A 27860-nucleotide genomic window follows, 5' to 3' on the forward strand; every position below is an offset into this window, starting at 1 on the left:
CATACAGCCTTGTTATTTACCACATTAAGATTAATTTGGATTTCTGATGTTAGAATGCTTACATTTTTATAAAGGCAGTATGGTCTCTGTGACACTCAGACACCTACTCTATTCTACTTGTCCTATACCAGGTGAAATGGAGGGGTTACTTCTCCCTCTTTCCTCCTGTATATTTTGATATGGCTCCTTTAGTATGCTAACTGACTTCCTGATGTGTTCATCAGCCTAAGCAGATTGCTCACTCCTTCTCAGCCTGTCCGAAAGAAAATCATGCTGTTTCAGCTGCAACCATATTCTACTCAGAGCAAAACAGGCACATTTGGTTAGTGTAACAATTCTTTTATTTCAGTTATTTTTTCACATAAAACTTTATGTAAGCTACAAAAATCGTGAAATGCAGAAATGGTATTAAAACTGCAAACTTAAAAGCTTTGATAAAAAAACATGTGTCTTTCCCTGCTAACAATGACCATTTAAAACAAAACATATTTTGATGGTTTCATTTAAAAAACATACCATACACTTCTCAAAAATAAATAAAGAACAACATCAGAAAAACCAATACCATCAACAACATGAAGCATTTAGTTGTCTTTTTTTTTTTCCTTTTAAAGACAGAAATGAAATTTCTAGGCACAGTTTTAGGCATTATAGAGGACACAGAGGCAATAGGTTAGTGTGCACTGCGCTGTACAAAAATACAGTCTGAATAAATTACATTGCTAGCCATAAGATTAGACTTCACTTACCAGTCAGTTCATTGCATGTTTAATAATATACAGTTACATGCTAATCCATATATATCATTTATATTTCAAACACATAGGTCTCTCTATATTTGTTTTTAAAATTTACAAAAGCTAAACGAAGTTGTGCAAGAAATCCAGAAGAGGTGCTAGGTACTTGTCAGCACCGGACGGTATACTTTAAGCTTAAAAAATACAAATAACTAGCCCTGCTTGCAAGTTTGCTATGTATATATTTATTCATATATATTTGGAAGGAAACCAATGGAGTTGTTGTGTGACAGAACTATCCTGCCAGTGAGATAAAGCCAAACAACTGGAATAATGGTGGCATGACACAAGCACAACATACAAAATGATTAATTTGTCGTATGTACACTAAAGACAGAGATATGTATCCTTTCTGTGACTAGAGAAAAAAGAACAGTCAGCATAATGTTGTATATACTTTTTGTTCAGTGCTGAGAAACAGAACACTTGCCAAAACTGGCAATGGTAAGGAGGGGAAATAACAGAAACGGCAGTAGCAACATAAAACTAAAGGTAAGTACCTAAACCCATATACTGGATGCCCAAACAGAAAGAAACTGAGGAGTTCAAGAGCTGGATCCTAACAGATTGCATTATCTTCAAGAGGAAAAGCAGGTGTTGAGATTCAAAATCAGATCTTTGACTCAAAAATTAATGAAGAACCTTGTCTTTAGGCATTCATATTTGTAAATTTTTTGTCTGAACATCCTCCATATCAACAGCAGGTGACTTTCAGAGCACATGCCATTAGTTTGCATATGCCTTAGGCCTGACAGCTTCACTCATACTCTACATATAGAAAAAGGATGTGATAAATTAGTGGATATGATATGGGTTCAGAACTGTACCCTCTTGTCAGCAGAGGTGACGTGCTATGAAATGTCAGCAACACCATTCTCCTAGAAAGGTACAGACATCTCCTCACAGTGGGCTTCTCAAAACTAACCTAATTTCCATGCCAAACTACAGTGTTCTCCATGCTGCTAAATAAAAGCAGAACTACACAGTTGTTCAGAAACATACAAAGTTAACTATATACTGAATATCTGCCTGTAACTCAGTCTCAGGAAAAGAAAAAAGCAGAGGTACAAATGCTCCCTGGTGCCAGTGAAACAAGTAGATATACTTTTTCCTCCCATCCTTTTTGTTCTCCAGGCATTGTCATACAATATCTTCTAAATCAAGCTACCATTTTCTCTGTCTACTCTAATTAATCAGCATTGTTTCTGAAAAGACTGCTGATATGGAATATTTTGCCATAGTAGTAAAGATTTAACTCCAGAGAGCCCCAGAGTTTTATAAACCATCTCTGTACATCAGCACTACTTTCACAACAACCTCCTAAAGGCAGCCCTGTGGTCCCATGGTTGCTGCAGAACCTCTGTGCCCTGCAAACAGTGGCAGAAGCGTAGATGAGGTCTTTACACTGAGTAATTCAGCAGCCTTTTCCGTGGAAACAGCAAAACCATTTGTGTAGAGGTGGATGTGCAACCCCAGCATATCTGCTTCTGCAGAGGTCCACATAGAATATATTTTAAATTTCTCCATTAAAAAAAATAGTTCTTTCTAAAGATTAGAATTGTATAAAAATATGTTCATAATTAAGTGAAAATATCCAAATAAGCAAATTTTAAACAAAAATAAAAGTGATGAGGATTAAGTTCTCCCTATTATATCTTGAGTTTCATTTCATGAGTACAGTCTCTGGATGTTTTAAGTGGGAAACATACTAATCAAAAAGTAATTAGATGTACATAATCATCAGCCATTCCATTATAAACTCAGCTTTTAAAAACAAGATATTACCTCCTGAAGTGCTAACGTTTTAATATGGACATGACGTGGTCTCAGCTGTATTCTTGACGATCAGAGACACGACTTAACTAGATTTTTAAAAAATGGCAGTTTTCTCTTTGTAACAGCCTTATAAAAGAATGTCCAGTAAGCAGCAGATTACACATGGATTAGCAAGCAGTTTTGTTCAGTTCTACCTTAACGTGAACTTTTAAGCGTTTCCCCATAACACAGAGTCTGTACAAGGGCACACACGGGAGACAAACCATTTCATGTTTATTTTGTAACACCAATCAAAATTGGGGGCATCAATCCAAGACTTTTAAGAATGTGTACAAAGTTAGTATTTTCACCACTGCATCACAGCTCATATCACAATTTTCAGATGAATCATCACTCTCTGCATTTATATTTGTATTATATATATTCATTTATACTAACAAATACTTTTCAAAAATATAACTGAACCTGTTCCATATGCATTCTTTTAATTGAGATGTTCAGGAGGTAAATGAGTACTTAGGACAACTGCAGTTCATTCACACATTTTAGATGCCTCAGGAACAGACAAGGTCTTTTTCTGCTTCCCCTCATCTCCACCCTCCCAGCAAAATACTCACAGCTGAGACAACTTCCAGCTACACAGTCAGAAGCACATGTCTCCGAGTTTGGACTTCCTTCAAAAATCTGCTACAGCTGGCACAGTGATGTCGATTACCAATTCATGAAATCCTGTGTGGTTGGTGGCTTGGGGTTTTTTGGTTCTTTTTTTTTTAAAAAAAAAAAATTTTAATTATTCTCCCAGAAGACTGTTGAATGCAGATATTAGACAAGTCATTAACCAGTTACATTCACTGCCCTCAACATAGTCACTTGCAACTAATTCCTTTTTTGAGCAAGTAACAAGGGGCCATCACAGCCTATTGTACAAGATGCCATTGCCTGCTTATCAGACATCTGAATCCTCTATCATACAGGGAAACTTCTAGATGGAGTCTACACCAGCTGCTCCCCTGAAGGCAATAGCAGATGCTGGCATTGCATTCTCATTCCAATCTCACAATGATCGCTGTAGATCCTTTTGCTTGTTGTCAGGAAAAAATGAAGCTTATGTAGCAGCAGCTTGCAGCATCTGCCTATGTAAGATCAGCACTCCTAGTGTTTGCAGTTAAATGGTTGTAAAGGCTGGTTCCAGTGTTCACACCCAAAAGGCAAAGGTTATTTTATCAACAGAGCAGACTGTTTGGTGCCCCACAAGTGTTCTAAAAAAACCGTGAGTTAGAAAAGACAGGGTAATCCTTCTGTTATTTTTCTTTTCATGAAATGATTCTAGTAATAGTCTTCATAGTTCTTAGGGTTCAGGCAATAAAGAATGGCACCCCCAAACGAAAATATAGTTGCACCCCAAGCCAGGCCATAGCCCCAGTTGAACTCATGGTATATTTTCAAGCTGACCGTTTCGATGAACTTGATTGGGTAAAGGACTAAGCTGCACACCTGAAGAACAACTGAAAGGAAAAAACCGTACATGTCAGAAGAAGCCTTAATTCATTTCCATAAAACAAGGAAAACATAATATAACTGAAATTCACATTTAAAATGCTCTTGTGCATTTTTAGCTTCCAAGTGCTCATCTTAAAAAAAAAAAAAAAATCACCTTAATTTCATTCACAGGGAATAGAGCAATTCTTCTATATTCCCTTGCTGATAAACAAACATTATTGTATAACGACAGTCCTTCAGATGTCCATACAATAAAATAGTAAAAGCAATCTTTTCTCATTTCTTTTCTGTCTCTCCTTTGTATTTTAGTTTACAGTCATTATTCCTTCCATAATAACAAAACTAAGATCACTTGTTCTACAGCTACTATAAATAAATAAAAATGAGAAGCAATAACAAAATGAATATTAAGAAATATAGCTCCAAATCAAACCATTTACTTAGCCTAGAAATACTTCATTGTAGTAGGTTATACATATTTATGTTCAGTAGAGACTCACTGAATTACATATTTCATATGCATTACTGTGTACTGTAATCAGAATTAATTACATTGTTACGCAGAATACCAAGGAATCTATAAAGTTTGATCAGTCACTAAACTTCCAACTGGCAAAACATTGCCTTGCATTATGAATTTAGGGGGTGGGTCAGCAATGCTTTGTGATGAAAAAAGCCACTAATAAAACAGATCAAACCCAAAGGCAGAAAAAAGCTTGAAAAATTCAGTACTTTCTAAAGCAGTCTCTGAGGGTGCCTGATCTCCTGCAGCTTGATCCACACGTCTGCAATGGAATTCAGCGAATCTGTTAATTATTGTGCTACATCAAAAAAAACCATATACAGTAACCTGAAAATGAAAATACGTAGATGAAGAATCCCACATTTTCACAAGAACATTTCAGTTTCATCACCAATCATCCTCTTTCATATTCAGGAGCACTGTTAACAGAAAATTAGGACAACAGTTTCCAAAGTAGGCAGGTGAAAATTAGACTCAGTTTGAAGACAAGAACAAGCAGTTGGATGTAGTGATTCCTTAGGCCTCTAGTTCTGCCATCCACAAAAGACCAAACATCACAGGAATGTACAAAACATCATCTTTGCTCCTCAAATATATGATATGGCTTTATTGCAATGCTTCCTTCCCGCATTTAACACTAGTAATTTTTAAAGACTTCAGCACGTGACTGTCTCTGCAAACTACCTTGGCCCCCTGATTATAGGCTGGGCATATCCACACAGTTACACATGTGCTGGAGTATTTGTAGGCCTGAGACGTACTCTGATGACATTTCAATGGTATGTAAAGCAATGCCATAATAACTACTTTCTTTAATGTTGACTGGGTCATTTTTTTCTACAGTTTACTAGGTATTGTAAGAAAAATGAACACTATTCAGAGAATTGTCACAAAGCCAGCACCAATATAAAATGCCAGTGGAGAACAGAAAGGAAGACTACCTTGGACTACAAAAATCCTTCTAAAATTAGACCAAGAAATTACAGGAAAATCTGTCATTTGCCTTTTCATTCCCACACAAACTCTAATGCTGTCAAATCGACACCTTTCATTAGCCCTGGAGACTAATACTTGCTTGTCCTCTGGAGGGAACTGGTATGGGCAGATGATTTCCGATGTTCATTACACTCTCAGTGATAACACTTCACCAAACATCCATTGGAAATATCTCCCCCCTGCTTAGCCTACAGACTAGCCTTTGGAGTTTTACTTGAGACTGACAATCAATTATGTTTGGAGAGTGGATTTTCTTATGTGGATACCAAAACCCATAGGGGTTTTTTAATCCTAAAGTTATTGAGGTGTTACTTTGTGTTATTCCATTTTAATGTAATTTATGTCTGCCAGCTCACAAAACTCTGTGCAACACCAGAGAAATTTTGACAGGGAACACTAAGGGAAGCACCTACTTTTATGAAAAGATTATGCATCCCACTTCTGTATAATGAGAATATCATTATACCCAAAGCCACTTGAACATATGCTCAGATTTCAGACATATCTTTAAGACTATTCAAAGTCAAAAAGGATTTCCTAAGATGAATGGAAATAAGGAAGTTTTTTAGTGGCTTCCTGAACTGAGGCTGCAGCATCTCTTCTGAGTCAATACAGAAACTGCTGCGAGTGTGTATCTCTGTGTCAAGGGATAACCAAGGAAGCTCTCCACCTTCCCTCAATTTAACACATGAAGTATGTTGAATTTTAATCTACAGACTGGATTTGTCAAAACAAAACAAAGAAGTGATTCTTTTGGAAGAGGAACATGTTGCTAAAGCAGCAACACTCAAAACAGGCATTATAGATACTGTTATAGTGGAAATTCCTGCTTTTGCTGCTACTGGTACAGCTACACTATTGCAAAACTCAAATTAAGTGCTGGTAGCAACTGGCCAGTGGAAACACTGCATAACACTGTTATCACTTTGCACTATTTTTGCCTCCTGTCATTGTTTCTTCCTGTAGAGTAGGAGGGGACCTGTGTAGGCAAGAAACAACTGTTAGTGAAGTTATGGAAAATGAACAGCATGGCCCAAATAGATGATAAAACCAATGGCTGCAACTACTGATCTGCTTCAAATGAATTTAAAGTAACTCCATGCTGTTGATCTGCTCATGGGAAGCTTATGGGAAGTGTATGTACTACCTTTCCTCAGAAGCACCAGTCTTTTCCCATAGAAAAAGGCTGCAAAGGAAATCTTAAAAAAAAAAAATCCACTTCAAAATGCTTCTCCAAAAAGACTAGTCACCTCAAACTAGACTATTCACTTCAAGTTTAGACCTATTTTTACGAAGAACATTATGATGCTGGTAAGACAATTGCAGAGGAATGGGAATACTAGTTTTGTTCTACTTACATGAAATATATGCAATTATACATACCCTATTAAACACAGAGAAATCACAATAAATGCTTTAAAACTAGGAAATTATGTTTTCAATCAGCTTTTTTTTTCTTGCTCAAATGTTTAACTATAACAGTTCTGCTGTCAAAATAAATTCCTACGCTGTAGCTTTCTAATTGGTCTACATTCATGAGAATAGCAGTGCTGGCTACAAAGTTCTATATTTCTATTCTTTACACCATTCTTTTTGCTGATTCACATACGTAAGGCATACCATTACTAGCCAATGAGCGTTGCAGTTTCAAAGATTAACACACATGCAACTGCACTCTAGGAAGTTGCTTGTACTTACTACAACCTGTGCAATTAATCTGGAAGCAGTATGAAGAGAAAGGGGGTCTATGTGGATTTTTAAAATATTGCTAGCTCAAGAAGAGGCCATCCTGCTACACTGATCTTTAAAAAAAGATCTGCCAGAAGCTTCCCCTGTAGCTGATAGGGCTAATGCCAATCAGTTCTAAGATGGACTCTGCATCTGACCAGGGCCTGGCCAATTAGTGACTGAGGTAACACCTCTGTGAATAATGTATTTGAGAAGAAGAAGTTGCTGCAGCAGCAACAGGGAGTGAGAATGTGAAAACTTCTCCACAGACATCAAGGTCAGTGGAAGAGAGAGGAGGTGCTTTGGCCCTGGAAGAAAGACTCCCCTGTGACCTGTGGTGAGGATCATGGTGAAGCAGCTGTGCCCCTGCAGTCCATGGAGGCCACTGGGGAGCAGAGACCCACTTGCAGCCCATGGAGGACCCCACGATGGAGCAGGTGGATGCCTGAAGGAGGCTGTGACTCCGTGGGAAGCCCACACTGGAGCAAGGTCCTGGCAGGACCTGGGAGTCTGTGGAGAGAGAGGAGCCCAGGCCAGAGCAGGTTTGCTGTCAGGACTTGTGATTCTGTGAGGGACTCAGGCTGGAGCAGTCAGTCCCTGAAGGACTGTTCTCCTGGTGGGTGACCCACAATGGGGAAGGGTGTGAGGAGCTGCCCCTGTGGGAGGCCCCATTCTGGAGCAGTTGGTGAGCAGTTGTAGCCCATGGGAAGGACTCATGTTGGAGAAGTTTGTGAGGGACTGTCTCCCGTGGGAGGGACCCCACAGTGTAACCGTGGGAAGTGTGATGAAGCCTCCCCCTGAGAAGAAGCAGTAGCCAAGTCCATCTGTAATGAACTGACCATAACCTCCATCCCCTGTGCCTCTAAGGGAAAGAAAGGAGAGCCCTGGGAAGAAGGAGGGGTGGGGGGAGGTGTTTTTAAGATCTAGTTTTATTTCTGATCTCCCTGCTCTGTTTTGATGGTTCATTAATAAATCAAACCTTGTCTCCTCAAGTTGAGTCTGTTTTGCCCATGACGCTAATTGCTGAGCGATCTCCTTGTCCTTATCTCAACTCATAAGCCTCTCATTATATTTCTCTTTTCCCTGTCCAATTTAGGAGGTGGAGTGATAGAATGACTTGGTGTGCATCTGGCACCCTGCCAGGGCTAAACCACCACAATTGGAAGACCAGAAATTTCAGCAGGAGAATCAGGTGGCCAAACAGGGAGTTGCTCAATGAATGTTCAAGAAAGTGACACACGTGAGTCAGAAATAAGGACAGGCAATGACAGGAGTTTAAAATCACTGTTTTGATTAGATATAAAATTGGGAAGGCTGAAGCCCAGCTGTAGTACAACATTAAGCTAGGAAATGGCAAAAAGGTAGTAAAAAAGAATTTTCACAGGTGCATTAGTTGCAAAATTAAACTGGGAAAACACTCTCATGCAATGATGGACAAGAATGCCAGTCTAGCAACAGATGATGCACCGTAAGGCCTTCTCCAAGTCCCCTAATTGACATGGTTTGAAAAGATGTCAGCAGTTCAGGAACAAGTTAGAGATGACTTAAGAGTTGTATTTATAACTGTGGGGACAGACAGGATTGACCCAAAGATGATGAAAGACTTGCCCAAGGTGATTGTGAGTCCTCTATCATCTATGAGAAATCACTACGATCAGGAGATATTTAGATAACTGGGAAAAAGGTTAATGTTGTGTCCATCTTTAAAACGGACAGAAGTGAAAAATCCACAGAATTACAGGTTGCTCACTTGAAAACCCAGGAAATGTTAACAGAGTACAACCTCTGGAAGTCCACCTCCAAGAAGAAAGTGCGGAATAAAGTGGCAATCATTAGTGAATATGGATTCACTGAGCGACAGGGGTCCAGAGAGTAGCCAAGATAATCAGAATTCTGGAGCAAATCATCCTTAAGAAGAGGATGAGGGAGCTAGGTTTATTGAGACTCACGAATCATATAACCATTATGGTTGGAAAAGACATTTAAGATCCTTGAGTCCAAGCACTAATGTAACGCTGCCAAGCTCATCACTAAAACTAAACCATATCCCTCAGCAGAAAAGCCTCCTAAGGAGCCATTTCAAACAAGCATACAGTTACCTAGGATGTACCTGCAACAATGACAGAAAAAAATCTTCTTTGTAGTGTTAGGCAAGCTAAGATAATGGCAACAGACAACAAATCTCAGGTTCGATGACCCAGTATGAGTATCAAGAAACAAAAATATATGCTAAGAAGTATAGTATAGCACCAGGACAACATGCTTAGAGAGGCTGCAGAATCTGTATCTCTGGAATTCTTCAAGACTGGTTCAAAGCTGCAGCTGACTGATGAGTAGTATTAGTGATTCTCCTGTCTCATCAAGATGGTTGAACTGCAAGACCTACACAGTATCTTTTCTTTCATGCTATGACTCTTTTTTCCACTCTGTAACAACTTGCACTACATTCTACTGAAGTCAGTCCTACTTTTTCAGACCATTCCATCCATTTCTCAAAATCAAATTATGTCCTCCAACATACTTGCATGGGTTTTTTTCTAGCTTTGCTGTAAAATTTGACATGAAGACTTTTACTCTATCTTCCATGTCATTATGAAAATAGACAATAGCACAGAAATCAGGATGCAATCCAGCCAGGTTGTGCCCTGACTCTATCAGAACAGAAAGACACATCCTCCAAATATTATCTGGTGTCCTTTTTTTTACTCTCTCACACATAATACTTTCACTTAGCAACTGTTTCCCTAGTGTACATGCAAAAGCATTCTGTTAAATGGGTTAAAAGCTTACTAACCTCAACAGGTTATTACTTTAAACATTGTTAAAATTGTTAAAACAGACCCAGAAGGAAAACATCTCCTAAATAACCCCATTTTGTTTGCTTTAATGGACTTTCAGCAATTTCTACGTCTAAATTAAGACTTGGTTAGTGCTCAGTTATCTGGTAACCATAGCATGAGACTTACACTGACAAGCGTGTAAGCTTGTGCTCTGAGGATGCAGCTTTCAGGGCCAGTTTGGTTCATAACCACTAAGACAGCCCAACAAGTACACAAGCTAGTGAACACTGCTAAAGCAGAAATGCTGGGAAGAGATGTATGAACTAAGGTGGCTCCATGCATATATCCTGCAGCTGCTTCTCTGTATGTTCTACATTTTTCCATTACCTGAGGCATTCCTGTTCCTCTCCCCATTACACAGAGCTGACAGTATGTATTTTGAACACATTCAGCATCACTTGCTGGCTTATTGTCTGTATCTAGATTGATTTTTTTTTTGTCCCCTTGCTTTCTCATCTCTTGTAGTCCTAGTCACTCAATCTTCGTCACCTATAGAGTCACTATATGAAACCTGAAGCAAGAAAAAAAGAATAAAAAGTGAATAAAAATAAATCAAAACTAGAAGGAAAAAAATGCTTCGAAGCAACTGTTTGGACTCTAAAGCGCCTGGAAACCACTTTTCCATTTTGTCGTTTCTCTAACAGTTTTCTACCTGACACCCAAATAGATCATTAAATGTCTCTGGCTAACTCATCCTGTGTCCTTCTTCCAGAGGCAGCTGATAGAGTCCTAGCCAGAGGCATGCAGAACATTTGGTCTTTTCAGCAGGTCAAAGATCTTTTGTGAAATCCACAGGTGAAGGAGAGCTGCAAAAGGCCCAAACTCCACTGTGCTATAATCTTAACTTTCTCCTCTTCAGTATGGAATTACTTCCATAATTATTTCAAAACATAGCAGTCCGTATTCATCTATAAAAACAGCTGACATCAAAGATAAAATCTGTAGGAAACGACAATAATAGTGTCAACACCAAACCCAAAACAATTCTCCTCAGATTTACCAGATAAGGAAGAAGAATGGGATGGGCTGTCACTGCTTCACCATCTTTCATTCTTATAGGCTTCAGGTCATGGATATTTCAAATGCATATGTGCATGAAAGGGCAAACGGAAAGAGGTGACCACCACTCATGAGTAAAAGCATCAATATACTTTCCTTTTTGAGAAAGTAAACTCCCTTACTCTCAGTCTTCCGTAGTAAGGACTAGAATGAAAATTATGCAGAAGAGAATAGATTAAGCTTTAAACCAAAGAGCAGGATTTGGGGAAACTTTTCTTGGGGAAAGTTGTTTCTTTTTTTTTTTTTTAGTTATATACTAAACTCTATAACTTAGTTATATACTAAATGGACAAAACAGTAAATAGGTAGCGTACAGCTGAATAATTACTACATTACTACACAATGTATGAGAAAGTAAGTCAACAGACAAATAAGAAACTACTACAGAAATTCAATAATCCCATTTCCTTCAAAGTTAACTGCCCAACATGCTTTACAATCTCAGAATTAACACTAAATTTTAACATAATGGCACCAGTGCCTTTATTCACTCAACAAAGCAAGCAATGTCACACATAGAACAAAAAGATATGCTTTCCACTCAGGAAATCTGATCCTAGGTTGCATTAACTTTCTAAAGCAAATGAAACATAACCTGCCAATATCTCTTGAGGCAGCTCAATCACGGTAATGTTAACAGCAGGGGGCAGCAGGAGCCTTCCGTGGAGCTTGGTTTCATTCAAAAACCCTGCAAATTCCGTGCTCTTATCGTTTCATATCCTTGTCAGGGGCCTTTTTTTAATACATTCCAAAGACTAGTCTTTGTCATCCTCTTCATTATGGACTATCAGAAGGGGCTTAAGCTGCTGGCACATGTGTGGATATGAGTGAAAGGATGAAGGCAAACCATGTTTGGTGAATCTCGGGAGAAACAGAAATATCCGTGCTGATTAAGCCCCAAAACAGAAGAATGCACAAAAGGAGATGATTTGTTATTGTAATTAGACCTCACTGGACTTGTCTTACGGACAATTCAGAGTCGTAGGTCTCCCTTAAGATTTTTTGGTAGTTTATAGAAAACTGATCCATTTTCATGCTTTTAATACCAAAAAGGGAGTATAGTGAGACAGCTTGTTAAATTAATAACAAAGTGAGCAAGCTGACACAATGAAATTAATTCCTCACAGCACAGAAGCGTACATAAACACCTTGTAACATAATCCTATTTATTTTCACATACAGGGCTTTAAGGGTTCATATTTTGGCATTAATTTTCCTGGTTTTCAATTGTAAAAGAAAGAAAATTAACAGAAAAGGCTTTTCATGAAGAACAAAAACAGGGACATCAAGCAGCACAAAGTAACAGATTAAAAATGATACTTTGAGATTTACCCTCTGTAGCTCCGTTGCATGTACTTCACAAAACAATAAATACAATGCTAACAAATGACTGCTTATGAACTAACAATAGTGCAACGGCAAAGAAATGCTGTGCAAGAAGCACAGGATACCCATCCTGAAAAACCTCACTGGAGTTAACAGTGAAGTAAACCAAATGCCTCTGAATTAGTATGCAGAACAAGGCATGTCTTCCTTCACAAAATTGAAGCTGCTCTCATGAAATTTTCATAATGGTGCTGGTAATCTGCTTACCTGCAGCAAAGAGCATGACTGCAACTGGTCTGTAGAACCGCCTCCGAGATCCCACGCAGATAGAGATCAACCCAACCAGGAAAGCTATGAGAATAATGGCAGCACCACCCAACAGCAAAGCAAGAGTAGCTATCTGCCAGTCTAGGGGGAAAAAGAGAGAGGGATAAAAAATAGTAATACAATTTCAGTAAAACAAGCTCATAGGACTGACAGAAATAGCAGAATATGAAGAACACAGAGGCTGCATCAAGGCTCAGGTTAAAAAAAAAAAAACAAAACAACGGTGCTCTGGATTTCTTCTTTCCTAATTAGTAAAACACCTTTATGAAACACATGTAACTCAGGAGCCAACTGCCACAACCTTCTACACTTTTTCAAGGCTTAGTTAGCCTCCTTGGGATTTTGTCTTGAGTAAGACTGCATAATTTTGTCCTGTTTTTTTGTCCAATTTAGAATGAGAAATTGTGGCTGTGTCAGGATTAGCTAGCATGTGTTACCTGACCTCAACCTGTCATAACTTTCTCACGGAAGAGAGTGAAAGTCAAACCTCTGCTTGAGCTGATTAGGATGACCTAGGAAGGGAAATACATGGAGGCTCATCATATACACCCACCATTAGGAAGTATCAAGGCCACAAAATAGGAATAACAAAACTAAGATAAAGGAAGAAGACGCTCAAAGGAGTAAGAAAAAGAATTTCAACACTAACAAAAAAAAAAAGGTGGAAGTCAAGCCTTTATAAAGGCATTAACAACCATTAAGATGCAAATCAAGTCAAATTTGAAGTCCATTTTAAAACATTAGTTATCCTAAAGAGTCAGGTTTTCTTTCCCCAAAAGCAACTTCTGGATTTGGCCCAGTATATTCTCTAGTTATTTTCATATGTAAATGGATGTAGTTATAAACAACATCCTCGCAGTCTTACATCACAAAATCCAAAATTCACTTGCAAGATGACAATCATCATAGGTCTATACAACATCCAAGATCTAACTGTAGGACTTTAGAACATCAAGGGCTTTGCACTGACACTCTTTGCAGAAGAGCACATAAAACCTTGTCTCTCTCCAAAAACATCCAGATGCATTAATTACTTAAAAAAAATATATATTATTTCCAAAATAAATGTAATGATCTTAAGGTTACTAAAAAAATAAGAATAGCAATAAAAATCCACATTCCCTATTTGAAAAGAGCAAAGGTCAGTATTTTAAAAACCAGTACATCCAGTATCAAGAGAGATTTAATCTGCCGAAGATACCGGCAGTGCAGCTATGAGGTTTGGGAATGGAAGGCTGGTAGCTGTTATCACCAAGAAGCCTTCATATATTAAAAAAGATGAAGAAGATTGAAAGAAGAAAATAAATGGAAGAGCTATAAAATCATTGCTAAAAAAGAAATTTATTTTAAAGGTGTGTTTGTGCAAGTGCACACATTTATTTTCATTCTTTTTAGAAAAGCAGCCATGCTTACTAATACTTTAATTACTAACCACTCAACCTTCCAAGCTATTTTATTCCTTCCTTTCTTATAGAACAAAAACCCAAGGCTGGGAACAAACTCTCATTCTCCTTCTGTTAGCGCACAATCTCTAACATCAGTTTGTTGTGTGTCCCATTGCTTTACTATTACTGGGATGGAAGTATAATTTTAGTTATGGATGGGAGTGTTATAAAGAATGTTTTTTAACGTTGACATGATCCTTCAAGAAACATCAAGTGGTTAGTGTCCTGATGATTTAGAAAGTATTCTTCCAATATCAGACTGCATTACAGATATAAAATATAGAAATAAATAAACAGAATGCATCGCTTTGGAACAACATGAAAGGAATCCTTGCACTAGAAAATTACATAGATAGAAAGACTTGACACATAAATCCATATCGCCCCAAAGTTAAAAGCCATACAAAATCGATGAGATAAATCAAACTGACAGATGGGAAAATTCAGAAACTAAGATTTCTGAAAGCCACTCCAAACAACAAAATACTAAATGTTATCTTTGCATTGATCAGGTGCCAAAGTCTAATACAAGCAGAAAGTGTGCAACACTGGAGTAACGACTAAATGGAAAAAAAAGTGGAGTATCCTATTGCTTTCCAAAACCACACTCGTAAGAGCCACCAGACAAGTGGAAATCACTAAGGTAAAGATGATGTAAAAGTGGAGTTAGAATATAGTTTAATTTCCAGGACAGATATAATCTATGGATTTTGGAAAGGTTAAAAAATAAACAAAATACCTTACTAGCACTTATGTGGGAGGTAGAAGGACAAATGAGTGTTGGAAGACACCCACACTCCCAACTGAAAAAGAACTTAGTTAAACAAAATTAATTTCTTGAGTAAGAAAACCTACTCAGGGATGCTGTCAGTAGGACAAAGCCAAGACTTTTAATGTTCCTCACTGCTAGCTGAGGGTCAAATACTGAATGCTGTGCTCAAAGCCACAAACTGTGGAGTTGCCTTTTATTTTAGCTTCAGCCTCCATTCCTACAACACTAATAGCCTTTGCCTTGAGCAGCAGCTGAGAGGTTTACTGGTAACATCGTAAAGGTCAGACGCTAGTGGACAAGGAATACTGAACTTAATTTTCCTATACTACCTACCATGGAAACTACATGTTTAAATCTCCTTGCCGCCTTACAAAAACCTTAACCTTCAATTCTGAAAGCCATTTGATCTGCTGACAAAGTTTATGTTGGACTAAGGAAGCAAAATCTTCTGGACAAGCCTTCTACTTAACGGTAATTATTTTTTAAAGAAAAAAAATCCAGGCCACTGAACTTTATAGAAAAGAAACATCCAAAGAAAATTGAATCACTACCTCTGAAGAAAAAACACCCTGTAAGTTAGATAGCTACAACAATATAAGCACATACAGCAAACATTTTTCCACAATAAAAACCTGTACCGTTCCTTGGACTACTCAGGAGTGATTTAAAACACTCAGCATCAAAATGGGAACAGCAGATTGCTCCGTTACATAGTGTAACTGGTACACAGAACATAAACATCATAAACCTAGTTTAGAGTATCCAAAATACGCTTGCACAGTTTCTAGGCACGCACTGATCTTGCAAATAAGTTACTATACTCAGTTCAGGAGCTTTGGCAGTTCAGTGAGACTGCTTGTTCTCAGAGACAGAAATATGCATAAACATGAGCAAAATGGGACTTTATAGAATATTATTATTAGTTTATTGGATCACTTTAAGTTTGCACATCAGTATTTTTCACTGTGCATAGCTACAGTTTATCTACACTACATATCTGTTATCTAAGAAAAATGTTAAAACATACACAAATCTTAAAAAACTTTAGATTTTAAAAAGCATTGCCATCTCACAGTCATTTCTAAGTTGCTTTGTTGCTTTATAACTGTATAGCCAACAGAAAGCATAACTTTGATTTTTTTTCAGTGTTCCATCATTTTAGCAGTATGTTAATAATTATGCTGATTATGTCACCTATCCCATACAAACAACTAGAAAACACAGTTTTGGACAACACTTAAGTAACTTGACACAAATTTTGTAAGATAAGCCTCACTTATCAAATACTATTTTTAGGTCTGAAAATCCAAATATGTTTTTACTACACAAGAAGCATCACAGTGTCTATAACCACGGGGAATATGTACTGCAGCTCTGACAGTGATGACAGCATTTGCATAATTTTTATGATAACAATCTGCTTATTAGTTTAGGGATGTGTATTTCGGTATTTGGAAATATATATAAATCCGAACCTAGGTACTTAAAATATATTTTGAAAACATGTATTACGTAAAATTTATTACAATTTCTGTATTCAATAAAACAAAACAACACCTCAAACCATGATGACAATGTTTCTTTTCAGTTACTTTCTAATACATAAGTTTGTGCCTTTTTTGCAAGGACAGTTTGGTCTCATCGGTCTTTGGAAAGTCTCCCTGTTTCTTAATGATACGGCAGCGGAGTGTTAATTGCATATTGAAATGTGTGACTCCCTCTCTTACCCCCAAATGAAGTGATCTAAAGCTTTAACCTGTATATTCGTAAGAGCAGCTCTGCCTTCTTGGGCAAAACAGTACTTCAGTACTAGGATAAAATCAGGAAAATCCATAGAAGAATGATAAAACATCTCAAAGCTCTGAAATGTTTATTTTGACAACTAGATCATTTTTAAACACAAGAAAGAGCAATACAAAAGCATTGTCACAGACTTGTTCACAGTAAGTTCCCACAAAATTAATATACACATGGTATTCTACAGTAAGAGATACACACAAAAACATACCGTGGAATATCTGAAACATCTGTGTAAAGGGCTCTTTCAAATAATATAACTGAAACCATTTCTTAAAAAAGCATCAAGCATTCCTTTCATAAACCAAGTCCTCTCCTCAGAGAGGCTGAAGCAAAAAAAAATGCATGCAGCTACTACAGGAGTAAGGCAATGACTGCTCTTTTTCTACCACTAAGCAAAACTTTGTTAAGAAACAAAGCACAACACTGTTAAGTAAGTTTTTCTGACTCATTGCAAAGCTTCCACTTATCATGTACCTGCCTTCAGCCAGTAAATACTCTTAGAAATTCTAATATAGCATTTAAATTCAAGAATAATGAACTTGAAAGAATGTGTCAAGTAAAGAATAGAAGGCTGAGGCTCCCATGTGTAAGAAATTAAATATAACCTCCTGAATGTAATAACAATCAACTATGATAAATAAGACAGCTAGAGACATTCCTAACTGCTTCATATTCAAAACTACTTCTAAGTTTATAAACACTCATCAGCTTAACCACCAAATAGCCAACAAAAGCTTAAAAAGTGATTATTTAAAAACAGAAAGGTAGAATCTAGTTTCTAAAAGTGCATTCGTCACACGATCAGTACGTTTTCCTCTTTCAGTACAATCACATTTAATTAAATGGAAACAATACGGTAAAGTAAGTACTGTAGTGTCCATTAAGTTCTCACATAAAACTATTCTATGGAGAAGTCTGTCCTTTAGAACCTCACCCAAGAAAAAATTATGGTTTATAAGGAACTGCTCCAATGAATTTCTGCTCTGGATAAAGGGGATATTGACTGAAGCTGGGAAGCCCCAGTGTCTGTAAGTTACTCAGTCCATGCTTTTCTAGTCTTGTACAGCCAGCATTACAAGTACATTCTTTTGTGACTCTGTAGTGTACAGTTCCATACACTGTTGAGAGAAGCACTTTCTGGCAGGATCCACTGCAAAATTCCAGTACATTACTCTAGGCCCAGCTTTCTACAGTGGAGCCTTGTGCAAAAAATTGCACTGGAAGGCTGTGCTGCCATTTAGCAGGATCTCGACTGGCTTGAGAGTTGGGCAGAGAGGAACCTCATGAGCTTCAACAAGGACAAGTGCATAGTTCTGCACCTGGAGAGGAGCAACCCCATGCACCAGTATAGGCTGGGGGTCGACCTGCTGGAGAGCAGCTCTGCAGAGACAGATCTGGGACTTCTGTTGGGTAGCAAACTAAACATGAGCCAGCAATGTATCCTCGTGGCCATGAAGGGCAATGGCATCCTGGGATGCATCAACAAGAGCATGTCCAGCAGGTCAAGGGAGGTTCTTCTCCCCCTCTACTCTGTGCTGGTAAGGCCTCATCTGCAGTCCTGTGTCCAGTTCTGGGCTCCATGACTGAAGAGAGACAGGAAACTACTGGAGAGTCCAGCAGAGGGGTACCAAGATGTTCAGGGGTCTGGAACATCTTCCTTACGAGGAAAAGCTGAGAGATTTGGAGCCATTTACCCTGGAGAAGAGAGGGTACCTTATCAATGCTTATAAATACATAAAGGGTGGGTGTCAAGAGGATGAGTCTTTTTTCTGTAGCGCCCAGTGACAGGACAAAGTGTAATGGGCACAAATTGGAACACAGGAAGTTTCACTTGAACATGAGGAGAAACTTCTTTCCTGTGAGGGTGAGGGAGCCCTGGCACAGGCTGCCGCAGGATGGTGTAGTCTCCTTCTCTGGAGGTTTTCTAAACCTGCATGGATGCATTTCTGAGTGACCTGATACAGGTGGATCTGCTTTAGCAAAGCATTGGACTGGACAATCGCTAGAGGTTCAGTAAGTATTTTCTGCTCGTTGACAATTTGTATAATATGCTTATTACTGCTAGTTGCTGCACAGACATACTCTGGCTTCTACATTTTGTTTTTATTCTGTGGATTGAGAATAAGATCTCCAAAGTATAAAAATGACTTGCACATGTGGATCCTCAAGTAATTTAGACACCTAAAAAGTGTCACCAGAGTCACAGGAACCATTGACATACAGCTGAATGCATAATTTCCTTAAAATAGAATCCAAGAACTCTACACTAAGGCTTTCTTCTGAAAACCATTAATTTGAGCATATGAAATAATGGTGTGAGGTCAGAGGTATGTTAAAAATAAACTGTAGAAGCAACAGAACTATTTTCTGCTTGCTCTTCGACGGGAGATTTCCATACTAGGATATTCCCTTAGAAATTTTTCTTGAACCACACACAGCGGCCCTTGATAACCCAAGTTTTGCATAATACAGTTGGACTTCAAAGTGAGGCTTTCTTATAGCTCTAATTCACCAGGATTTTGCCAAACAGGAATTTGAGCATTTTATGCTGGGTGCCAAAACCCATAACTGCCTCCTAAGGATAATTTAGAGGCTCCACATAAGGCATCAGTCACTTTCCATTTACTGTACAAGATACTTGCAGGATGATTTAGTGTTCCCAATGCCAAGTGGAGAGTCATTTACAGTCAAAGAGAAGCATCAGAGAGGCATGTCTAAAAAAGATCTAACTTAGGGAAACCTGGGTACACCCATGTCTTGCTGAGATGCAGAATGTTAATGGCAGCTGGCTAATGAAGTAGGAAAGGCAGGCGCCTCCTTAGCTGCAATATACCATGAGCTAGAGGGCTTCCCAGAAGCTGCAAGGTCTTGGCTTTCCAGCTCCAGCCTTGTATCCATTTCACAGAATTTCCTAACCACTAGGGTAGACCAAAACTGCTCTCCTTGTCTGTCTGCTAGACACAAGTTGAAAAAAATAGCATGAGATCTATGAGATCTCTGAACAAACAGATACGAGGGAATCCAAATCAGCGTCTTGTTTTGAAATGCCTCTTGCCTAACTGGTTCCTTCCAGCTTTCCAGTGACATGCAAAAATGCATTACTGTAAGGCAGCCCAGAGGCAGGGCTCTCTCATCCTTGAGGGAAAATGTCCTTACCAGTCACCTACAGAACTGCATTCCTCTCGCCTGGGCTCCTTCTCTGGTTTTCCTTTTCTCCATGGCAAAAAACAATCATGATCAGAGGGGAAGAGGGCAGCTCTGTTACAAGCAAGATAACAGCCCTCTGGTAGGATGGTCTGGGCATCAGATGCTCGAGCATCTACCCTTCTTATCCTGGGGACATGCTTGCTAGGTCAGGGGAATAATTAGGCAGCCCTTGTGCAGGCTCTGCTCACCTTCTGATGACAAGCAGAGCTCCCCTGTCTTTCACTCAAAGATGCCACTGGGCATGTAGGGGACAGTTTGGTTCCCAGAGAAGTGAGCAGCATACAAAACAGAAATGGTATCAGTTTCTCAGGATGGTCTCTACAACAGTTTTGCAAGAAAATACAGACTGCATTGATCTGCTTGATATCTCTGCTTCAGTTGCTGTGTTCATCAGATTATGTGCGTCCCTGAGACTGCTGGACTAAAACTTCCTCTCTGCTTCGACACCACTGCAAGTTTTATTTCCCCTCACTACAGGAGATCCGATTGAACAACAAAAGTGGCAAAAATACAGTAAACAACTCTGCTGTTGTGCAAAGGAGATAGATTTTGCAAGTCAAGATCATCTAATGCCTGGGGCGGGGGGTTAGAGATGTATAAGCAACTTGAAACATAGCAGGTGCATGCTCATCTGCTCACTGACACACATCTCTCCTGAAGATGAAAGCTTAAATTCTTTATTAGTACAAAATATATATACTTTGGGGGAAAGGGGAGGGGGTTGTAAAGCTGCTCTCTGAGACATGGCTTGCCTTTATTTCTAAAATCATGGACTAAAATCCTTTAAATGCAGTGCATCTTGAAATAAAGAGTTAAGTGGTGCCATTATAGAGATCTTTTTATTATTTAAAGGCAACATGCATTCCACATCACTTTTACCAACAGAGGACTTCAAGACGAGAACAGCGTTACAGAAAGCCATGTAATCTATAATTCATCCACAGAATAGTACAACATGTACTCAGGCATTTCTCCTGTTGGTTACATGGCATTCTTCTGAGATTAGCTCACTACTATGCCATTTTCATTATTAGATATCTGTTCATTCAATAAAAAAGCCAAAACACACACACCCACAACTCTAAGAACCTCAGAAAAACCTGGAAATCTTAGAATTATGTCATTAGGAGGAAAGTGTAGGAGATGTGTTATGCAAGCTTTTCAACGGAAACTCACCTTTTCTGACCTCTTGTATGTATACTACTACATTTTAGCAATCTGAAGAAGGAATCAGTACACTTCATACTGGAATGGGAATGTAATTATTTCCCATAGTTATCGAAGTTCTCAAAGCAAAGTGGCAATTTTTTGCAATTTTCAATATTAATTCCATTGTTCCTCATGAAAAATAATTAGCATTAAAAATAGTTCAAGGAGTACTTCAAAATGATGGTCTTTACATTACAGAACTGGAAGAAATAAAAACACACAAAGCAATATAGCTAGACAGACTTTATCCCACACCTTGAATCTTATGTGGTCATCTTTGGCCACAAATCAGTAGCAGAGGCAAGGTTACTTTCTATGTGGTTCTAAATATAAAAATCTCATAAAATATTTAAACCACTTACATTATCCCTAACACAAGGTATATCTTTTAACTTGCTGGTGCAAGATTTCTTTATTTAATAAACAAAACTTAAAGCAATAGGTTATATTACTGATTTCAAAATTGCAGTGAACAGCAGCAGTAACAATAACTTGCTAAGGCTTGAAATCTTCTTTTTAAGAGTATTATCAGTAATATAGTATATGATGGTCTTGATCTGATCAGATAAACTTGCACAAACTTCATGCATTGCACACAAATGTGCTGTGTGACCGTGCCTCTTTGCTGGTTAGAAAAGGGTAGCTAAAGTGATAGCCTCCATCGTACTAAAAGGTCCAGACTACAGAACAGGAGCCTTGGTTCTGCTGCTCTCACAGAGCACCGCCTTGTGAAGTCTAAGGCTGAAGTAGATGATCTATTAGTAAAAGAGGGAACACATCTTAAAATATTCCATCTGGGGCTTCTTTGAGGGGCCCTTAATAAATTCAAGGCATTTTGAATACATTGGAGGTGCTAAGTGGACATCAGGCATAATCATAGTACTGGTCATTGCAGAATCACAGAAAAATTTAGGTTGGGCAGAACCTAGGAGGTCATCCAGCCCAGCCCCTCATGGAAAGCGGGGCCAATCTCCACATCAGACTCAACTTCAGAGTTAGATCAGCTTGCTCAGGGTCTCAGATGCCAAGTTTCTAGTAGAATGGGGTTTTTTTATTTTATTTATTTGATCTCCAGATGAAGTGTTTGGGATGATTATTAAAGACAGTAATATATAAAATGACAGATTACAGTTTTTAAAACCAGAAGGAATGTCTTGTTAATTCCTCCTTACCTTGTGTGAGCCACTTTCTTCAGACTTAGTAAAACTGTACTTCTTGATCTTATTTTGTAACAAACTATCAGCCTTGCTGAGCTTATTACAAATATGTGTCAACATCAACTCTGAGAAACGATCCAGGACTTCTAATGAGGATGCTGCTTTTCAGCTAGCAATTCCCCATTGGAACAGCTCCTTAAATTCAAAACAAGCAGATACCATCCAAAACTATTGAGCCATGTCAATTCACATATCTGCATCTAATGTATAATTAAGGTTAAGCCACTTCAAGTGATACTGAATGAGCAGCTTCTGATGCTTTTTTTTAAAAACAAATTAAAACTAGACTCAAGTTGTTTTACTACACTATGCTGTAAGTTAAGCTTACCTTCACAGTTTGTTCACTTCTAAATTTAAACACATACAGAGATCCTGTTGCACTTATTTCCTTGATAAATTTTGTCTTTCCAACACTCATGGAGAATTCTTGAAGAGTAGAAGACTCAAGAAAACTGAACATTGCAAAACCAAATATACATGTTGTAAGTAACAAGGCCACATACTGCCATTCACCAGAACAAGTCCAGTTAATCAGTATGAAACCATTCAAACTTATTTCTATATAGGCTATTTTCACAACAAACTGAAGTGCTGCAAAGGAACTATTGTTTTCTATGAATAGCATATATATGTACTGAAGCCAAAACACAGAGTGTTTACCTGGGGATCAGATTCTATGGAATCATTTATGTCTTCCACAACATATTTGTGAGTCTTTGATTTAAAGAACTGTAATAGTTGCAGTCTATTGCACTCATTCAAATTTACTAATATTAATTCTGCAGAAAGAAGATAACTACCTGTACAGGTACAGACATACCAGGCAGTTGTATGTAAGATGTATTTAATTTTAGGCAGATGCTGTGATAGAAATAAATATTCATATATAACTCTTAACTCTTGATAAATCTTTAAATGAACAATCACAAATTAGATATAATCCACTTCAAATGAGATCTAAAATAAAAAAAAAAAGTTTAAAGACACCAAAGAAACACTCCAAACCATGTAAGGTTGTTTGGGTTTTTCTTTTGTTTAGCATACAAGTTTAAAATACAGCCGACTTAAAGACAACTTGTGCATTAGCCAAGTTAAGCTTTGATCATCGGAAATAATTTTATGCCTGCACAGCTGGTGAAACTGTAAAGCAGTATTGTTAGATTTTATCGTGAAGCTTTCCATACTGGCAACTTTGTTGGTTTTTCAGCTCCTCAAGTTGCTATTAGTGGGACTTTTAGAATTTCATCAAGGCAAGAGGGAGACAAGGGATATGCAAGATTTCTAGCTCCTGATTAGAGGAAAAAAAAAAATGAACAGGTGATTTAAAGAGACCCTAAAGACTGCAAAAGAAGAAAAGTAATTTAAAATTATGTATTTTATTATCTTCAGATTTCTAAAAATTAATTTGGCTCATTATTTTATATTCTTGAACCGTCAATATTGTGAAGTACTTAAAAGCAGTATTAGAGCAATGGATTGCTTGCAAGCTCTAAAAAAAACAAAAAGTCCTCAAAAGAGTGAATGAATGAATGCAAGCACACATACTCCAAGCACTAGCAACTCTCAAGTAAAACCGAGGGATTATTTCCTGCTGTAACAGCCAATGTAATCACACTCTGTACATTCCTTCTACTCTCCATTAAGTTGCCCTTTTGACAGCAGTCAGGGGTTCTATATCTAATTACAACAAAGGTTTTTAATTAAACCTCAAATATGCTTTAACAGCTTCTAGCATGAGCTCACCCTTGATGATGCCACTTGATGTGCTCTCCTTCAAAGGATGATGAAGTAAATCCCTTAAAACCACAGGTGAAGATGCCTTTTTCCTGTGTGTACTACTGCTTTTCACAGCTAGCTAGCTACAAAGCTGCTTGCACCAGCATCAAGCTAAAAGAGTCCCCGTGGGAGCTCTCCCCTATCTCCAAAATACACTGCTTGCTGGATTCTCCATGAAGGAGAAAAGAGCACTTAATATTTTAAGGTGAGAACACAAAACAGTCTTAAGTATGAGACCAATCCAACTTGGTGAAGTTACTGGAAGCCTTCATATTGATTTTAATGGGAATTGCAACACAGTAGCAGAAGGCAACGAGAGAATAGTACAGTTTCTCCTATTTCAGGTCTCCTCAGAGTGCAGCACTGTGTGCCAAACATGACGAAGGCGAAAGGTTTATGCCCCTCACCACAAACAGAACAATCATTTACTTCTTCCCCAGTAGCTTGTGAAATCTAGCTCCACTAGACTGGAATGTATCTGAGGAAAGTGAGTTATGCTCATTCAAGGAATTTGAATAAACGTAGACAGGTAAGAATTTTTGCACAGGAAAGAAAAAAAGCACAAAGAGAGGACGAATTTTCAATACACAGTATTCAAAGCTACATTTCATTCCTAGCCATCCTCATCCATTCATCTTTCACCTTCCCATGAACAGACAGGTGACCAATAAAGCAATAAAATAGTGTCCTTTTATTCTATTCCATAAGCTGTCCTGCTTTTCTTAATGTCCTACTGTGTGTGTGTGTGTGTCTGTGTCTGTGCACGCGCATGAACACACGCATGCATGGCAAGGAGACAGATTGAGGGGGAGCTTAATAAAGTGTGTGCAGAGGTTGGGGCAGGGGGGGATTTGAAGCAGGTTCTCATTCAAGCTATCTGAAAAGTGTTTCTGCAATCAAGGGGATATTATTTCAGGAGACAGGGAGAAGGGGCAAAGGATTCACGTTGCTAAGGAGACACGTAGAAGCTGACATTCCTACATAAATTTCCATTTATACTGGGGAAGGAAAAGAAAGCTCTCCGAAGTTTGTGTAGATACCCTGGTAACTGATTGAAACCGACATTTCTTTACAATTCGTTTTGGCCTTACGATACCTAAAACAAAACCCCATACAACATTCAAACCCTCAAATATTACTCCACACAATGACAGAAACAAAACAAGTACAGCAGCAGAAGAACCTGTGCAATTTCTGCTCAAGCAAAGATCAGCTATTTCCCAGAACCTACACAAGGATTTCAGAGAAGCGAGGAAAAAAGCAAAGCATCTAAAATACACAGACAGCCGCTTGCCTTCTTTCCCAAAACAAACATCTTGTCCCTGTATGATTTACCCAACCGGAGAGCACAGCGCAAGTGTGTGTGTGTGTGTGGAGGACAGGGATGGGGACGAAAAAGTAGGAGGGGTGGAGGAAGGGAATGGGGGGGGGGGGAAAGAGGCTGGCTTTATTTGTCAACGTTTCTAGTGGGACTCCAGAAGTTGCTATCAGGCATAAAGTGAATAAAGCAACCCATGAAAACCGAAACAATTATGGTAATAGAAAAGGATTTACTGAAAAATTTTCAACAGCCAGCTTGTTTATATCACTCACAGCCCGTTTTTTAAGCACTCCAAGCAAGAGTGAAATGACATTTAAAAAAAAAAAAAAAAACACAAAAAACCCCCAAAGATCTAGAAAGCTGAATAATGAATAAGAAAAAAATCAAAACAGGGAGTCTGGCAAGAAGGTAAAGGAGCATGAGAGGCGATGAGAGGATCACTACCTGGCTAGAGAAAGACATGCAAGTATACCCAGCGAGACAGAAAGACAAGAGTCCAGGCGTCTGCACTTGGGACAAAATAACAATTGGGTTTGCTTTTGGAAGTCCTGACTTTCCAAGATCAGTGACTTCAGGGGACGGGCTGGAGATGGAGGATTATAAAATACTTAATCCCCAACCGCTTCTCATTGTATGAGAACTGCTATATATATTTAAAAAAAAAATAATCAAAACCAGTTCAAACTCGGGATGTCTTGGGAAAACACAAAGGCAGATACGAAATCAGTGACCCTTTTCACTGACAGAAGCCAACTCCACATCTCTCCAGCACCCTAGGTCATCTCGCAGGCAAAAGGACGAAGCGAGCACGGACTCTTAGTGCTCGTCCTTCCAGCACATGCTATTTACAGAGACCGCCGCCGCCTTCGCCCCAACCCGTCAGCCAGGGAGATGCGGGACCGGGGCAGCGCAGTCCAGGGAGGGCAAGCACAGGTCTGGGGAGGCAGGGAGGAGGATAAGAAAGATGGGGCTGGATGATGAGGACCAGGACCGCGAAAGGTGCGGAGGGTGGGAAGATAAAGGTGCCAGGGACTTTAGCCAGTGGCGGCTCCCGGAACAGGGAGCCAAGGCGGGAGCAGCGGAGGCAGCGGGCGAGGCAGGGAGCCCATACGGGCGGCAGGCGGCGGTGGGCAGGGCCCCGGGCACCTCTGCGGGTCGAGGGAAAAGGAGAGAACGGCCCCGAGAACGGGCTGGCCCCGAGAACGGGCTGGGAAAGAGTCCCGGAGGAAACAAGGGTGGAAGCGGCTCGGGGGATGTTAGCGGGGCAGGCAAGGCACAGGGTGTGTGCGGCGGTCAGTCTCAGTTCCCGGAGTGTGATGGGACGAGCGGGAGGCGGCTGAGGTGCGGGGGGAAGAAGGCAGAAAGGGTCGAAGGAGGGACGGGGCGGGGGCCGGGCAGAGGGCTGCCGTGCGGTCGCGGTGCCGCCGGCAGAAGGGAGCGGAGAGGAGTCGAGGGGGCCGGGGCAGGCCCCGGGGCAGCCGTATCTCACCGCTGTGCAGTGTCGACTCGCAGAGCCAGCTGTCCAGGTTGCCGGGCTTGCGGCAGGACTCCCAGAGGGAGAGGTAGTACTGGTGGTCCGCCGTCACCCAGGCGGGGCTCAGCACGGCTCCCAGGTCCAGGCACAGCGCCAAGAAGATGCACACCAGCCCCACCAGCTTCAGCGGGGTCAACACCGAAACGCGCACCTCCTCCATGCCGCTGCCGGCCGAAGCCATGGGGCCCGGGTGGAAGAAGGCGGAGGAAGAGGAGGAGGACGCGCTGCTGCCGGCCCCGAGGGGAACAGGAGCGAGCGCCCAGCTCCGCGCAGAAGGGGCGGGAGGAAGGAGAAACAGCGAGACCAGCGCTGACTAACGGCGAGGAAACGCTTTCGCAGGCGGCGGCTAGCGCCGCTCCCTCCCTCCTTCTCCACGCTCCCGCCCCGGTGTATCAGGTGCAGCAGCTCCTCCTAGTTCCCCCGACACCGCCCGGCACGGCACGGCACAGCCCAATCCGACCCAGCTCGCAGTGCTCCTCCCCCTGGCCGCCCCTGCCGGAGGAGGCGGCAGCCGTGGCGGGGCCCAGCCCGGACGGCGCTCCACTGGGGAAGGCGCGGGAGGCACCGCGCTGGGGGCTCGGCGGGCCAGGGGCGGAGCCCAGGCGCTGACGGCTCCTCTCCGCCCCGCCCCGATGAAGTTTGGGCAACTTTCCTCCCCGCAGGCGGCGCCGGCAGGCGGGCGGTCCGTTACGTCGCAGCGCCGTGTC

General features: G+C 40.0%; 1 protein-coding gene across 1 annotated transcript; it reads right to left on the bottom strand.

Moving 5' to 3' along the window:
* Positions 1 to 451: 451 nt before the first annotated feature.
* On the bottom strand, positions 452 to 27647 carry TMEM47 (transmembrane protein 47). The gene is made up of 3 exons (XM_061999935.1): positions 27109 to 27647; positions 12813 to 12953; positions 452 to 4078 (listed from the first exon to the last, which is right to left on the bottom strand). The coding sequence occupies exons 1-3, from the start codon at positions 27332 to 27334 to the stop codon at positions 3900 to 3902; spliced, it is 546 nt and encodes a 181-aa protein (XP_061855919.1). The 5' UTR covers positions 27335 to 27647; the 3' UTR covers positions 452 to 3899.
* Between the last annotated feature and the right edge of the window lie 213 nt (positions 27648 to 27860).

Source organism: Colius striatus, chromosome 1, assembly GCF_028858725.1.
Source record: "Colius striatus isolate bColStr4 chromosome 1, bColStr4.1.hap1, whole genome shotgun sequence".
NCBI lineage: Eukaryota > Metazoa > Chordata > Aves > Coliiformes > Coliidae > Colius > Colius striatus.

What these genes read in the sequence shown, in the direction of transcription:
- TMEM47 (XM_061999935.1), bottom strand. Translation starts at nt 27,334, where the DNA reads ATGGCTTCGGCCGGCAGCGGCATGGAGGAGGTGCGCGTTTCGGTGTTG. An exon ending in CGAGTCGACACTGCACAGCG is followed by an intron (nt 12,954 to 27,108) that starts GTGAGATACGGC and finishes TTTTCCCCCTAG; the next exon opens with ACTGGCAGATAGCTACTCTT. An exon ending in AGTCATGCTCTTTGCTGCAG is followed by an intron (nt 4,079 to 12,812) that starts GTAAGCAGATTA and finishes TTTTCCTTTCAG; the next exon opens with TTGTTCTTCAGGTGTGCAGC.